This window comes from Eptatretus burgeri, chromosome 2, assembly GCF_056783735.1.
Source record: "Eptatretus burgeri isolate ZD-2024b chromosome 2, Ebu_testis_v1, whole genome shotgun sequence".
NCBI lineage: Eukaryota > Metazoa > Chordata > Myxini > Myxiniformes > Myxinidae > Eptatretus > Eptatretus burgeri.
This window is the reverse complement of record NC_140962.1, coordinates 46,226,577-46,244,026: the sequence shown is the minus strand read 5'-3', so window position 1 is coordinate 46,244,026 and position 17,450 is coordinate 46,226,577. Positions and strand designations below refer to the sequence as shown.

Sequence of the window (17,450 nt, the reverse complement as noted above, 5' to 3'; positions counted from 1 at the left end):
CCACCTGCAGCGGTACTTTGGAATTAAACCAACACACTGAGGTTGTCTGGTCTAACAAATTTTGCTTCATGTTTTCGCATAACTGATTTGGTGAGACATAGATACTGTGATGCACTGAACCGCACCTGCCTTCCTGTTCCTGTGCATGAACGGTAGTCATGCCACACATGATCTAGGCCATGTTTAGATAGGATTGCTGTTGGTCCTTCATCCATTTGCAAAGCCATGTGGTCTTGCATGAAATCCTAAGCATTATGCCACACCAACTTCATTCTGAAAGTGTGCTTCTGAACAAAAATACATGATTAACCTCCGCCATCGAAGATGGATGGAGGTTACTGTTTTCACCCCTTTCTGTTTGTTTGTTTGTTTGTTTGTTTGTGAACAGTATTACGGAAAAACTCCTCGACGGATTTCGATGAAACTTGGAGGGGGGGGTTGGGGGTTAGGTCTGGTCCAAGGATCATGCCATTAGATTTTGGACTTGGTCCAAAATCCAATATGGCCGCTACGGCGGCCAATTTGAAAAAATATTTGAATTTTTTTTTTGCATTTCTACATGTTTTAAGTGATTTCCAACCCCCCCGCCCCCCAAAAAAAAAAAATTGTTAGAGAAAAAAATTTTGTGCAACTTTTTTTTCAACAAAATTTTGATTTCTTTTTTTTGCATTTCTACATATTTTAAGTGATTTCCAACCCCCCCCCCAAAAAAAAATTGTTCGGGAAAAATTAAATTTTGCAAATTTTTTTAAACAAAATTTCGATTTTTTTTTTTTGCATTTCTACATGTTATTCGTGATTTCCAACAAAAAAACATGCCAAAATTATAATTGCGGCTGATTTTGGAACTTCAGGTGGATATACCCACGTAAAATCAATTTCTGTCTCAAGGAATCTAGTTATGACGAATTAATTGAGTATGTAAAAGGGAAAGTTGTAAACTATAACTCTGTGAGCACTGTTGACGTCAAATTGAATGAATAGGATATCAGGTTCACTTGAGTGACCTCGCAGTATTGGCGGCGGAGGTTTTGCACTCTACTGAGTGCTCCCCCTCTTGTTCTGGATGTTGTGTTTAAGTGTTTCCCTGAAATCTCTTCTGTCCTCTCAAAACTTTTCCATATGTACTTGTCTAAATCGGTGTTTCCATCTTGCTGGAAGCTTGTTTCAGTAGTGTCTGCATGCAAAAACACAGCTAAATGTTCTCACTGCAGTAACTGTTGTCCTATTTGTGAGCTTCCCATAATGAGTAAGGTGCTTGAAGGTATAATCAACGAACAACTCTTGAAGTATTTACAATATAATGTTCTTCTCTATGACTTCCTGTATGGTTTTCGGCACTCTTGCTCAACACCTGATATATTTTCTCTGTTATTACTGAGCACTTCATTAAGGAGTTAGAGTGCCAGGGTCAATACTCTTGGGATCTGGAAGGCATTTGACAAGGTTTTACATCGAGGTCTGCCACACAAACTTGAGTCCTACATGCCACGTTTTGGGGTCATGTACACTCTTTGATTGCATATTATCTTTCTGAACATCATCTCGTAGCATGAAGGGCAGTCACTGATTCATAGCATTGATGCCGGTGCTCCACTGGCTCTGTTGTCGAATCCATTCTTTTTGCTTTGTGAACTGTATTTATAACTTTCCTGACCATGTCCTATCTCAGATGGCCACTTTATGCTGATGACGACATCACTGCATACAATGGCACTTCCTTGTTGCTTCTCACGTTTTAGCTGTTATCAGACTTGAATATTTTTGAGGTTCTTCTTCACTGGGGGACAAAGTTGGCTCGTTGCTTTGAACACTAATAAATCTATTTGTTAGTCTCAGCATCTCAAACTGAAACTCTGGCCTTTTCCTCTTTGCACACATTAATATCTCACAGTGATGAATTGCCTGTCTCAAGACTGCAATGTCTTTATATCTGTCATAAGCTCAGCCATATCACCACCATCGCCTAGAACGCCTCAAAATATGTGGTCTGTCTTCACCGTGTGTAGAGGTATCTTTCTCCTGATATCATTCTTTATCCGTACAAGTCATCAGACAGCCATGAAGAAAGAAATGCTTCCAGATCTGGGAAGGTGTTCTTCCTTGTCATCCCACTATGTTGGATAAGAATCAGCAAAGGGTGTTGTCAACCTCATTGACCAGGAGATGGGCTCCTCTATCGAAGCACTTTCGCATCGTCAGGTTGTTGCTTCCCTCAGTCTCTTTTGCAGGCACTTCTACTTTTGCAGGCAAGAGCTCCTTCATGGTCATCTGCTTTGGTCCTTCTAGATCTAGTACATGGGTTTATGTGTGTCGCTCGTTTCATTGCTGCCTCTCATTCTTTCATCGTTGACGTACTACACACGAGAAAGAAATGTTATTGTTCCAGATCCTTCCCTTAAACTCTTCTTTGGAACTCATTGCTTGCTTTTTATTTATAAACTTCCTAAAACTGACATCATTTTAAAAATAACTTGAATAGGTTACAGATTTCCTTATCAGCTCCTTACCGCTCGTGGCTTTGAACCTTGTGAGGGCGAAAAATCCATTTTTAAAAACACCATCAATTCTGTTATGCAGAACTGGATGACAGAACGTGAGAGTGACTTCTCACACCTCCTGGATGATCCCAAACTCCGATTCTCATTCTAATGTAGTCTCATTCTAATCTAGTTTGCGAAATTCATTGATAATGCATCTAATACTTCCTCATAATCAATGTGCCATACTCTTGATCGAGTGTTGGTGCTGCTGAAGTAGTTTTTTTTTGTTTGTTTGTAGCAAGCGTTTTGCTTGGTGGTTTCCCATCACTTTTCCCAGCGGTCAGAGTAACAATTTGCAATTTATTCAGGGTGCCGGTGATAACTCACCCACTCTTCGTGAAAACATCATGATCTTTTTAACGTCCACCAACGACCAGTTCTGGCAGATGGGTCCTCCGAGTTAACGTCCTCCTGATGGATGGCACACACATTGATGCGTCACCTATCCTGTGAAACACCAGGGTGACAGTTTAGAGCTTAGAGCCGAGGGTGCAAAACTCGAAGCTATCCTGCCAGCCAATTATTACCCAACGATGTGTTATTTCATATAATGATGTGAAGTGAAAAGTCAATAATAATAAACATCTGTTGATTGTAATTTTTTTGAAACATGAGTTCAGTTTCCCCTTATATCTGCATCTTGAAAGGAATGCAGTTCAGTCCAGGTGCAGTTTCTTGAACAGAGTGTTTAATGTTGTCATTTTTGCTTTCCATAACTTAGGTTCCCCAAGTGGGCAGTTCTTCCAGTGTTCTCTTCACTCTGCTTCCACCAGCAACCACTGCAGGTAAGGACTTGAGAGCAGAATACTATGCAGCACCAAATTACCATGTACATTTAAACCATGATGGAAATATATAAACATTTAAATAATGTCAATATGGTGCTCAAATATTAGGTTTAGAAATACAATTCTGTAACTATATGTGTATAAGAATATTTGATTTATCAGAAGAATTACACTTTGAACCTTCAAAAGGCCTTCAAAAATGAACCAACACACTTGTGCTGTGAAATACAGTAAAGTTTCCTTTAGACAAAGTTTAATATACTGTAAAGCATTGTAAACATGGACACTCCTTGAAAGGAATGTCTTTGCCATAGTAGCCCAAAGGTGGTTTGAATAATAAAAAAAAAATTGCTTTTCTTTTAAGATAGATTAAACTCAAAGACTATTCATCTTAATGGGCCGAAAGATGAGTCATCCTAATGGGATTCTGTTGGAAACATTGACGAGAAGTTGTTTTTTTGACTCGGAATACCTCCGTGCAGTTCATTCGTCACCGAACTTGGAATGTCATCAATATTGTTGTTCCGATGTTTTTTCATCATTTAAAGTATTTTGAGACTTTGTTTCAAAATGAAAAGCTCTGTATAATAATGAATTGATTGATCGTTAATGACAGTGGAAAAACACTGGTTGATAGATAATAGTCGTTATTTTGAGGATTATAACTGAGAATTGAAACATGATGAATGTGCAAAAGAAAGCGATCTCTTGGTGATGGCATTCGACCTTTGACCTTAACCACTGTGTATGAGTGGCACTGATTTAATAATCTGGCACATGATTTTATAATCATGGCAAATTCATACTATAGCATGTTATAAAATTATACGGACTTTATTCATTCGTTCTGCCACTGTACTATTCCAGAACTGTGTCCAAGGAAACCGATGCATTCACTTGCATGAATCTAGGGAATAGCTCAGAAGTTATTTAAAATTTTAAAGTTCTTTCACAAGTTACAAAAGCTTGTCAAGATGGTTTAAGAATATGAAATGTGCATTATAGAAACAATAACTATTTAAATTTGAATGCCTTCATATTCAAGCCTTCTACCCACCTCCCCCCTGTTTGTCCCCCTATTTTTTCATCTGTGTAACTGCCTTCCTGTGTTCATCCAATCTGTGAACGTGATTGACCACTTGACATCCATTATCATTTTCCATATCCACCTGTGATCTGTTCTAGTCTCACTTTCATCGTCCCCTTTATCTGTATGTTTATTTTTACTTTTTCTTCCTGATCTTGTTCATCTGTATCTCACAATCTGTGAAACCCAGCTAATCGCGTTTTTATGTGCGTACTCTTCCTACTTTCATGGCCCTGTGCTCCAGCTACTCATGGGTTTTGTGGGCATAAACCATCCCCACCCACGTGCGGACCCCCAACATTGTTGGTATTTTTTGTTTAAGGAAAATGCCTGGCTCACAGAGAAGACCGCCAATCCTCTGCATGAGGGGAGGCAGATTATAGATGGGTTATGATATGGAGCGGTGGGTTGCTTAGTCTCTTGCATAATTATTTTATCATATATTTTTGATCGGGAACCACGAGTGATTATTTAATTCCATATCTATTATTTAGTTTTAAGTCTCATGATTTCTTTGGTCATGCACATGATTAAAGTGTAATATATGGTATTAATCTCACGCCGATCAGCGAGGCTGGTTCGTGGTAAGGAAGATCTAAAATTAAATGAAATTCTAATACAACGATTATGATGCCAGGATGTTTAAAGTTATGCAACTTAAACTGAGCGTCTATCTTCGTAAGAAAATAGAGCATTTTCCTTCAAGCTTAATATCCGAGCGGTTAAAATGGCAACGGTCATGACGCGCTCTGGGGACCACTCAAGATCGAAGCAAAACAAATGGGTCGTTTCTGATAAAATAGCATGGCACTCATGGCAGAAGAGTTAGATAACCTGTAACATAAGCATTTTAATGAAACTGTAATTATGTGCATTCGTGTTCTTAAGCTTTTCAAAATTTTCCCCTGTGAATCACAAGCCCCTGTGAACCTAACCCCCTTTTTCCTATGGAAACAATGCCTCGACATTTGCGATTCGCGTCATTTTTCAAGAACATATTCCCTGTGAATGTCGGGTTTTACAGTCGAATATGGGTTCCATTACACAGGATTTCAATGTCGGAGTCCATTAGTCTCATCAATCCTGTGAAATGATTGTTTAGCTGTGCTCTATCCTTTTAAATGTTGAGTGTAAAACAAGGAAGCAGCACAATAAATTTTAGTCTTTGTTATGACTCGGTCAGTGTTCGAATCGCTGACCTCTGAGACTCAGAGCGAATGCTCGATTATGTTACCAAGTCTGAGAAATATTTTTCAGGGATAAAACTTAAATTGACTATTCAAACTCCAAATTTGGTTATTTTTCTTTTCAGATATCTTTGCAAATAGGTTGTATGCAACAATAAAAAATGAACACATGCTGAAACCATGATCTAGTATGACAAAGGCTGCATGTTGTATGACATTGCAAGATCTAGTATGACACTGCAAGATGTCTTTGCCGATGAAGTTCAACATTTGCCAAGGATCATCCTCTTAATGCGGAAACCAATATGTCGGCCAATTTGTTTAAAGTAGTGTCAGAACAGGTGAATGATGATGGCAGGAGTCACCAATGTGCAAAATATGACCTATTCTTTTTGTAAAGGTACCATGTAGCTCCAACTCCAAAACTGTGGCAAACTCCCAGCATATTAATGTATTAGTGACACATTTTAAGCCTGGTGTTGGCTTAGTGGTTAAGGTGGCTGGCTTGGGATCTTAGGGTCCTGAGTTTGAGCCCCATTGGCTGCTGCATTAACACAAGGTGGGGTTGACTCAGCCTGTCATCCTTATGAGGTCGGTGGAATGAGTACCAGTATACTGGTATAGGGGCACAACATCAGTGGCATAGTCATGCCCCAACAAAATGATAGCTCCCTGGCAGCCAAGAAGAAGAAGTGACATTAATCAAGGACAATGTTTCATCCTGCAGGTCCCTTGTGATGCCACACTTTAAAAAAAATTATAAAAAAATAAAAACGGGATATTGTCATCGGTTATGTCTGTCTGTCTGTCCATCCATCTATCATACTATCTCCTTCTAAATGGTTGTGCAGAAATTTGCCAAACTTGGTAGTTATGATCACCACATGGCAAGAAAGTGTGAGAGCAGTATCATTTTTGCCTCCCCCCCACCTGGGGTAGGGTCAAAAGGTTACATCCCCAAAAATGCAACTCCAGGCACATTTATAGACATATTTTGTAATGAAACTTTGTATATGCAATCAACATTGGGAGATGCATGAAATATGTAATGATTTTTGGGATTTGATCCCTGGTTCATACCCCAGGGGGTGGGGACTTGGGGTCACAGGGGTCAAAACAGAAGATTTTTAACTTAAAATTTGATATTGGGTTATTCCTGGTGGAACTTTTTGCCATCTTTTAACTTTGCTCTATTTGTGAAGCGTGGGGATTTGTGATGGTACGCCATCGACTTTGCTCTAGTTTTAACTGCAAAAGCAGAGAAATGTGTTTCAAAATCAAAATCCATCCTCTTTTTTTTTTTTTTTCTTTTCTTCTTTTCTGTTTCCAAAATTGCCAAAAAACACCTTGGGTATTTCTTTGAAGGCAATGCCAAAGCCTTGGATGTGATGGAAGAGTATTTTATGGAGCAAGAGAAAAGCTTCTCCTTCATGGGGCTGAAAGGGTAACCCAATCACTTATACCCATCTTTATCATAAACTCTATTTTGATATCACATAAATTAAATCTGATGTTTCTTATTTTTTTTTCTCCACTTCTCTAATTTAATAGTGAGAAATGTAGTAAGCGAAAGTCGTTTTCCTCACCTGCCTTTTTTCCGTCACCACTAACCCGTGACACCCCCCAGCGTGAAGACCATCCGCCATTATTGCTTTTCCCAGTGGACAAGATGAATCTATTAATTAATTATTTCCAATTTTCCATACATTTCTTGGCATCATGCCACATCCATGCATCTTTGATGGTTGCGTGAGTAATACAAACAAAGACGAGTTTTTAATGATCATGCAATATAAAGTCAGAAAATAATGAGCCTCACTGAGGCCTGTGAAATATATTTCATCAATCAATATGAGTGGCATTCAAAAAGGTCTACAAATAAGATACTTACAATCGTTCAAAACAAGCCAAGGGTTTTTAATATTCCTCCAATATATCTGCTTTCAGACCACTGAAGGACAAAGGCCTCCCTAAACTCGTACTGGAGATATTGGCATACTTGACATGCTTGCCAAGTGCGGGTTAGCGAGACAGCTTGTGCAGGAATTTGTAATTTTTTCAGGGTTCCGGCGATTACTTGCCTACTCTTCATGAATGACACTCCATGATTGTTAATATAACCACCAACGACCAGTGTTGGCAGACGTGCCCTCTGGGTTAATGGTGCACACATTAATGCATCACCCTGCATGCAAAATACCAGGCAGACAGTTTATATCTGGGCTAACATTCAAACTCAGGCAAAACAGCTCAAAGGTGAGTGTGTATTCTTCTAGAATGTAGAGGCTGTCCTTGTGCTGCCAAAGCAGTGTAATGACAATGGTTGCAATGGATGGTTTTCCTTTGCCTTCCCTGTCGTTGTGAGGGCCAGAATTTTTTTAATATGTTCAAGGTGCCAGAGATAACCCAACTACTCTTCGCGAAAGACACCATGGGATCTTCAATGTACACCAACTAATGCTAACAGAAAAACACTATAGGCTTGACCTCGATCCGAGGGATGGCACATTTTGTGATGCAATGCTCTGCCTACAAAGCACCAACCTGACAGTTTGTAGTTGGACTGGAAATCAAACCCAGGTTAGACAGTCTAAAGTGTGCTGCCTATGCACCATTCTGTTGGACTCCAGAAAGTTGTGGGCAACGCACTTTTTGAAGGAAGGATAAGGGTTTTGTTGCTTTTTCTTTGAAGTCGAGGATCATGGAATAGCTAAAACACAGAAATGGCAGTAACAGAATAACATCATAACAGAACAACGAGAACATAGTGAAAAGGGGGTGAGGGGGAGCACACCAGTAGCAGGGTAGAGGGACTGGGTATGAGGAGGAAAATGGGCATGAAGAAGAATGAGATCAAGGTGGGGGTGAGGAGAATACAGGGGTTGACAAGCTGGATTTAAGCACAAACACAGAATGGGGTGAAACAGAAATGAGGAAAAAAAAAAACGAAAAAGGGCAGGGAGAGGGAGGAAAACTCAATAATCTGGAAAGGAAGGGGGTGTTTGAGGAGGGTTAATGAGGGTAGAAAAGATCATGAGTATGGAAGGGGTGCAAATTGATGCATTTGGTGCAAAATGGGAAATGTAGCATGAGGTGGTGATGAACATCCATATTGAAGGTCTGGAGGGAAGAATGGGATTGAACAGACTGAAGAATTTGGTTTTACATGAGATAGAAAGAGGAACGAATGAGTGGAGGTGAGCAGTTATTTTGGGAGTTTCACCAGAAGTGGGTACAAACACACCATGGTTGCCCTGCAGAAAACTAAGTGGTGGGGGACAGAGGAAGGAAATGGAGGAGAGTTCAAGAGCAGAAAGGAAGTGGTTGAATACAGAGACCAGTGACCGGTCTGCAATATGAAAGTGAAAGGCCCAGAGACTTATTAATTGTGGAAGATTTCAATGATTTTGATGCCCTTGGTTTTTATAGCATGTAGAAGTGCAAGGTTTGAGCAGGGGTGCCAGCCCAAAGTATCGGAAGGAAGGACTTGTAAGTAGATAAAAGTAGTTCAGATGTGCCAAGGAAAAACTTTGCATGACAAAGGGAGGATGCCCAGTCAATGGCTAGCTTTGGAGGCCAACTTCGATTTGTGATTTATTGTCTTGTTAAATATCTAGCAAAACAGAAACAAGTGAATAAGTTGACTGAAATAACAAACAGTTGTTATTGTTGTCATTGTCAACTCAAGTCCATATCTTGCACTCACCAAGACTGCTGCATGCCAAACACCAAAATGACATTTTATAGCTGTATCAGAATTCAAACCCAGGCAAGACATTTCAGATGCAAGTGTGCATACCTCTACGCTATCCTGCTACGTGCCAGACCTCGACTCGTTACTGGCTGTGGAATCCAAATCTGAAGTGGAGGTTGTCATATTCTTTCAGTGCTGGCCACCATTGTTTACTTGAAGTGTTAATTCAAAGGAAGTTCCATGACGTCACTTCGGCAGAAGAAACACTCTGCATCACCATACTCTGTGATACAGAGCGTTGCTTCTGCCAAAGCAGTTTCCAGGCTTGGGGTCATTCTGGGCGGTTTGCCATCCCTCTCCCAGCAGTAGTTGAGGCAGGACCACCAACTAATGCCGGCAGATGGGACGCTCAGTTTAACGTCCATCCAAAGGACTGCACACACTTTGATGAATCGCCCTGCCTTGTGAAACACCAGGATGACATTTTTTAGCTGGTTTGGGATTCAAACCCAGGCTAGACGTTCAGGTGAACAATCCATCAGTTTATTGCCAATTTTTTTTACGAGAAAGGAGTTGCCAAAAATTTTGATTCCGCTTTTTTATTTATTCCAAAACACGATGCAAAAAAGTAATTTTCAGTTTTTTTCAAAAAAATTATTTTAATTTTCGTTTTGATTCCCTTTTAAATATATTGGAGAAATATTGAGAGAATTATGTTGAAACTTCAGTGAAATTGCAATCTTATATTTGGTAATGCAGTTCTTTTTTCAAACTATAGTCTACGATGCAAACCTTTACACACAAACTTACTTTTTAAATGAGATATGCTTCTAGCATTTTCCCCTGAATATATTTGTTCAGATTCTCTCTAAAGTCGAAAAAAAAAATTAATTTAAAAATAAAATAAAAGAAGAAGAACTTTTAAAGTCAAAGATTTGCCATCCATTCTTGTCCTGTCCATTTGTTTACCTCCCTGCTCTTTCCAAGGTGTTTACAGTGAATTAATAACTCTTTATCTCTGTTTAAAATACATCATCCTTCAAAAAGGCTTTTATTCCATTTGTCTTTCAATAAACATAATTATTATGACTCTCACAGGAGCTGACAGGAGAGCTTATAAAGTTATGCAAACTCGTCTTTGAGTTGTCCAATCTGAGTTGGAATTTTGACCCAGCTATTAACTGCTATCTTGGTGTTTCATAAGTGGGGAATCAACGTGGGGAATCATAAGTTTCATAAGTGGGGAATACGCATCATCAATGCGTGTCCTCAATCGGATGGCCATTAAAATGGAAGACCCATCCGACAGCACTGGTCATTGCTGGATACGAAAGATCTCATGGCCCTTTGAGAAGAACAGGCAAGTTATCCCTGGCACATTGGCCAAATTAAAAATTCCTGCCATTTTCAGTCGAACGTCAGGCGTCGCTTACCAGTTCGTGAAAGTCTTCGACCAAAACGGTTTCCCGGCCGAACCCACAAGAAGGTGGGAATAATTGGGGCTGTAAAAAAATAATGGTAGCAGTAGCAGTGGTAGTGCGCATTGCTCATAGACGACACTTGACGAAGGTTGTTATTCCATCTATTTTTCAAAACGCATAATTATTATGACCATCAACAAATCATCAACTCAGTTGACCCAGATTTGTTGATGGTTAATGAAGTGAGTATATAGAACAAACAGTGCATTTTCAAATCACTTCATTTGTGAGAGCATTTCTGTTTGAGGGTTGGATGGAATTTTGTAGAGCATGTTCTCCTGCCTTCCATTCCACAACTGCAATTGGAGAGTTATTACATGTCTATACTTTGCTGAATCCACTTCTTTTTTTTTTTAAAACACCACTATTTATACTATACGTTCTGTTCTTTACCAAATCCCTAAATTCAATATATAAGAGCCATGGCATCTATTCAAGCCTGCAGGCTAGTCCTGTTCCCTTCAAACTCACGCAAGCTAAATGCTCTTGTGTATATGTGTGTATAGAAATATATATATATATATATATATATATATATATATATATATATATATATATATATATATATATATGGGGCTAAGGTCAGTAAATGAATAATCCCAAAAAAGTAACTGGATGAATTTGTATGCTTAAAGTGTGCGAAGTTGGCCACAGATTCCATTTAAAGCAGTTTTGGCTAGGACTCAGGTTCCAGCGAGAATATTGATTTTGCATTTGATGGTTTGCCAGAGTGAGCTTTGCAGAGCTCTATAGTAGCAAGAAAAAAAAATGGAGAATGTGAAGTTATAACAAGAGAAGGGTCCTCGTTCTCAATGAACCCACACAATCCACACTTTCATAATCCTTTGTGGTGTAATGGTTGGAGCGTCTGCTTTGAGTCTGGGAAGAGTGGTGCTTCAAACCCTGCCCAGGTCATACCAAAGACTTAGAAAAAGGTACGTGCTGCTTCCTTGCTTGAAGCTCAGCATTTAAAAAGGATAGAGCACAAACAACCATAGATTGGCAACCATTGCACAGGCTTATTGTGCCAAACAGCCTCCTGCATTGAAGTTCCTTGTAAAGGAACTCATTCTCTCTCTCTCGCTCTCGCTCTCTCGCTCTCTCTCTCGCTATCTTTCTCTCTCTCCAGCACAACCTCTCTAGTTATAGTACTGGTATTATTTGGAGGGAATCTTTGTAGTAATCACTGGGCTTTTTCATTATTGTTTGCTAGTTTACGTATACAGCTGGTTCGAAACTACAATGCGCTTTGTGTGCTGTAGTCTATAGATCATTATAAAAGGATGACAGACCGCTGAAACTTTGTGGAATGGTAAATGGCAGCATCTGTCAACTCCTGTGTGAAGTGACGTCACAACTGAGTTCAGCATTTGTTGGTATTTCCTAGACCTGTGAATGTTGTACAATGTGTTGGTTGACATTGTTGTTCAATGGAGGATCTGGTGAACAGAAATTGTGAAACTAGATGAAACTTACTGATTATTTGTGCAATTCACCGAATACAGAACTTGTCTTCCATACATAAGTGTGTTAAAGTGGGGCAAGAGTTTGAAAATAGTTGTGAATTACTCATTGCTGATGAACTTGTTCATCTCCAACCTGCAATGTTTGTGACTACCACAAACATTAGCCATGTTGAATTATTATGATTGTTTGGCAATCACTGTATTCATTGTGCATGTTATTGTAACATAACTGTGTCAGTATGTATTGTAAATGTGGAAACCATCATTTATCTGCACATTCAAGTCAATAAAGAAAGTGCCAGAAGGGTCCCAAAAGAACTCTTGTTCGAACATAAGGCAATTGGGACCACAAGTGATTAACCATACCTCCTATCATCCACATATATGCAGGACCACTGTGTAATTTACTTCCTTCTTTTTCTACAGGGTCTAAGGCTCATGGAAGAGATCTCGCACACAAATCACGCACAGGCAGACAGAGACACCAGACAACACAGGACTTTATTTTTGAAATAGAGTACAGACATTGAACTTAGGAGAAGTAACTTAGCGGAACACTCTGGATGCCGGTGACTCCATCTTGTGATGTCGCTGTTCTCTCCGCAGTCACTAGAACAAAGAGAAATTCCCATCTCCCCCATTGCTTATATCTCACTGACTCTTTGGGAAGCAGCAAATTCAGTGGCATGTGAATCCATGGGGTTTATCCGTGCTCTATTCTCCAAATGCATCAAGTGAGGAGGCAGCAAACACCATTTGTTAAACACTTTGGTGGAAGTCTGCCATGGTCAGAATCCAATCACTGATCAACCAGACTCAGAGTGGACACTCTAACCACAATGCCACTGAATCTGGTCAAGGAGCATTTGGGTGGTATTATTTCAATGTGAAGAGGAAAGATATCCTGAAATGTCTGCATACCTATCCTAAAGATTTCTGTGCTTCTGGCATTAAGACCATGCCACACCAATGGGACAAATGAGTCCAGGAGGGGCAAAACAAGGTAGTTTCCACCTTGTTCTGCCCCTTCTCAGCTTCCCCCCTTCCCTGCTGCTCCCCCTTCCAGCTTTGCCCCTGCCCCTCCTGGCGTCACCCCCTCCCCACACCCCCCGGCTTTCCCCCACCCACCCTCTCCTTGTTCCTTTCCACATCCCTACGTCCTATCAGCAGCTCCACTCCCCCTATCCATAACCGTGTGGACCTCAAATATCCGGGGCCTCCATTTCAACCTGACAGATCTCTCAATCCAGGCCGCTGCCGATAAACCAGACATGAGCTGTTGAACAGAATCCTTCCTATCGTTAACATTGGCACTGTAAAGTGCCGATGTTCATGATAGACAGGCAATGTTCAAAGAGAATGATCGGATTTATTTATCCTCGCCAGAGGAGAGGGCATTGCATTTGGGTCCGTTTGTCTGTCTATGTTTCTTTGTTTTTCCGCACAGAACTTTCGTGTTTTTCTCTGCAACCGCTTGTCAGATTGAGATGAAATTTTCACGATTGGTGTGACTACTCGTGTGGAAGGTTTTAATGATAATTATGATACCATGGGTCATGTGGTGTGGCAGCCATATTTGGAAAACTGAAAAACTTTGGACCTCTGTATCTCTGAAACCACACCAAGGAAAAAAATAGAAACTTCGCACATAGCAAGTACTCTTCATGGGGAATGAGTGTGATTTTTTTTTTAAATGACGTCATAGGTGCCCTCGTTATGATGTCATAATTGTATATGTAGAATGCCACATCCGATCAGTATGAAATTTTTTGAGGGACATCTAAGGATAAAATGGTCCACAGAAAAAAAAAATTAATGCCGTCATTGGTCACGTGATTTGACAGCCATTTTTTTTTTTTAAACCTTCAAAAATCTTCTTCTCTGAAGTGGCTGAACAGATCGAGGCGAAACTTTACACGTATAACTGCCTGTCCATGAGGAACAAAAGGTTCACACAGATGATGATATAGGTCACATGGTTTGGCAGCCATATTGGATTTACCCTAAAACCGAAAGAAATACACCACTCAAAAGAAGTCATGGCGAAGGTCTGCAATCTCTGATTGCTCATTTTTTATTGCAGTATGGAACCCTTAAATCTCCTCTCCCTGTCAAGGTTGGAGTACTCCAATGCAGTGTTCTTGGCCCATATTATTCCTAATCTTCATCAGTGATCTCACTGACTCTCTGGAAAATCCTCTTTTTCTCTGCTGATGACTTCACTCTCTGTTGTGACATCCCTCATCCTTTTGACAGACAGGCACCAACCTCGTCCTTATCCTCTCCTCTCCTCAACCTCGACAAAATCATAAACTGGTCAAACACTTGGAATTTGTCTGTCAATACTGAGAAATCACATTCTTTCTCTTCTCTCTCTCTCTCTCTCTCTCGCTCTCTCTCGCTCTCTCTCTCTCTCGCTCTCTCTCTCTCTCGCTCTCTCTCGCTCTCTCTCTCTCTCGCTCTCTCTCTCTCTCTCTCTCGCTCTCTCTCTCGCTCTCTCTCTCTCGCTCTCTCTCGCTCTCTCTCGTGCTCTCTCGTGCTCTCTCGCTCTCTCTCGCTCTCTCTCGCGCTCTCTCGCTCTCTCTCGCGCTCTCTCGCGCTCTCTCGCGCTCTCTCGCGCTCTCTCGCGCTCTCTCGCGCTCTCTCGCGCTCTCTCGCGCTCTCTCGCGCTCTCTCGCGCTCTCTCGCGCTCTCTCGCGCTCTCTCGCGCTCTCTCGCGCTCTCTCGCGCTCTCTCGCGCTCTCTCGCGCTCTCTCGCGCTCTCTCGCGCTCTCTCGCGCTCTCTCGCGCTCTCTCGCGCTCTCTCGCGCTCTCTCGCGCTCTCTCGCGCTCTCTCGCTCTCTCTCGCTCTCTCTCGCTCTCTCTCGCTCTCTCTCGCTCTCTCTCGCTCTCTCTCGCTCTCTCTCGCTCTCTCTCGCTCTCTCTCGCTCTCTCTCGCTCTCTCTCGCTCTCTCTCGCTCTCGCTCTCTCTCGCTCTCTCTCTCGCGCGCTCGCTCTCTCTCGCGCGCTCGCTCTCTCTCTCGCTCTCGCTCTCTCTCACTCTCTCTCTCGGAAACCAAGGGAGAGGAGAAGAAAGGATTCCATTGAGAGCCACACCTCAGCATCGAGAGTAGTGGAAGTCAGTAATCAAAGAGTGAAGTTGGCCTTGGATTCCATAGGCAGACAGTTTGGAGAGCAAGGCAGGATGCCAGACTATATGGAAAGCTTGAGCTACGTCCAAAGAGACGGCCCTGATATCATGTCTGATATTGAGGGAATCTCGCATTGTTGGGAGAGTAGAATCAGCATGTCCACGTTAGTGACCAGGTCTGAATCCGATTTGATGATCTGAGCATCCTCCATCATGATGATTGAGCATCCTCCGCCATGCAAAGTCCTTCCTTGGCACACCTGAATTCCTATCCATCTACAAGGCTTTCATCTGAAGCTTGATGGAGTACTTCTCTCCCTTCTGGGTTGGCTCCTCTGCGTCACATCTTTCTCAGCTTGATACCGTGGAAACCAAGGCTTTCAAGATCATTGGAATATCTTTTAATGAAGCTGAATCGATGGGCCTATCAATTCACCATCACCGACAGATCGGTGGTCTCTCTGTCATCTTCCGCCTCGTTTCTGGACTTGCACTCTCTGTGCTTTGTCCCCCCACCCCAGGTATCTGCACGATGCATGCAGTCCACCAGCAACCCCCTCCTAATGAACCTGCCTAAATCCAGAACCACTGCTCACTTCCACTCATTTATTCCTCTTTTTTTCCCCCTCCTGTGGAACCACCTTTCACACTCTCTTCATTATCATTCTTCCCTTCAGGTCTTCAAGATAGCTGTTCACCTCCATCTCAAGTCATCCCCCATCCAAAACCATGATATTTTCTGCACCCGTTAAACCACCTCACCCTTCCAAAAATTTTGGTTAAGGATCCACCTTTGCGTTCTCACCATACCCCCCATCGTTACCTGTGTCCCATGTTTGCCCATTTCCATCTGCTTTCTCCCTCCACCCTGCTGTTGGCGTTTCCCCTTTCTCCTGCTGTCCCCTTTGTTATGTTGTGTACTTGTCTTGTCTGTGTCCCAGCTCTTCCACGAGCCTTGACCATGCATAGAAAAAAATTCCTTGAAAGATAGAGTAAGTTTCGTCAACCTCACTTCCTTTGCTTTCAACCATCCTCATATTTTCATTGTAGCTGCATTATGAAACTCGTTAATCTCTTAATTATGAATATCGCAGGAGTCTTCATCAGAAATAGTTTTAGTGTATGCTTACCGGCATTGTGTCGTCAGACTGTACGTGTTGTCAGATAAATTTTTAAAATGCTCTGTTGGAGTTTATGATTACCGTGACTCTCGTGACTTTTCAATAGTCTTTTTAGATCAGGATTTGTAGATGATTCGAACGACTCATTTGGCTCACATTTAAGGTTGTGTCTTAATCTGACTGCACAATAACTTTCTCCTATCTGCATTGAGTTAAGACAAGTTCCCCGACTTTCCATGTGAAGTGTCAACTGTCTCAGTTAATTAGCCTCAGCTCTTGCCAATTATGGTATCGATAATATTGGTGGATCAACTTAGTTCATCAATTGCTGAACTAGAAAAGTAACACTAGGAAAGACCAAGTACATTTGTCGGTTGGTCCTCTACTGGTTTGAAAATAGTTTTGAATTTAATATGAATTCCTTGTGCCTTAAATGTAAAAAATGAAATACAGGGTGTTTCAGAAAGAGTGATACAACTTTAAATGTTAATTTACAAAGAAACAGAAACCTCAGGAATGTGAACCAAACATTTCTTGAAAGCTTAAGACATGGTATTTTCTATCACGGATTGCTATTGCAGTCAGTCACTGCTAGAGTGAGTGAGAGCCCAATGTCTGAAATTGGCATTTATACAAAATCCTTGTAATTGACGTTCTCGATGTGTGCCCCTCTGCGGTTTAGTCAGGCATTGATCCTGACTCCAAATTTCTGTCCAACTTTCCTGTAGGTCTCATGTGGCACTGCCTGGAGGTAGTCTGACACCACCTACTTCAGATCATCCAGTGTGGCAGGGTGGTTGGCATAGACAGAGCCCTTGGCAGCCCCCAGAACCAGTAGTCCATAGGGTTCAAGTCTGGTCTATGGGGTGCCCAGTCATGAGCAGTACCCAGGGCAACGAGGCAGTTTCTGAAGAGCTGCTGCAGGAAAGTGATGGTGCCTCCAGCTGTATGCG

At 41.5% G+C, this 17,450-nt stretch overlaps 1 protein-coding gene across 11 annotated transcripts in view; it reads left to right on the top strand.

The window, feature by feature from the left end:
- Positions 1-17,450, top strand: part of LOC147031969 (uncharacterized) — a 500,872-nt gene that overhangs the window by 377,848 nt on the left and 105,574 nt on the right. For all 11 annotated transcript variants that reach the window (XM_085853550.1, XM_085853555.1, XM_085853597.1 and 8 more), the window contains one exon: positions 3,265-3,328. In XM_085853550.1, coding sequence (XP_085709676.1) covers positions 3,265-3,328 — 64 coding nt within the window. The remainder of the gene's footprint in view (positions 1-3,264; positions 3,329-17,450) is intronic.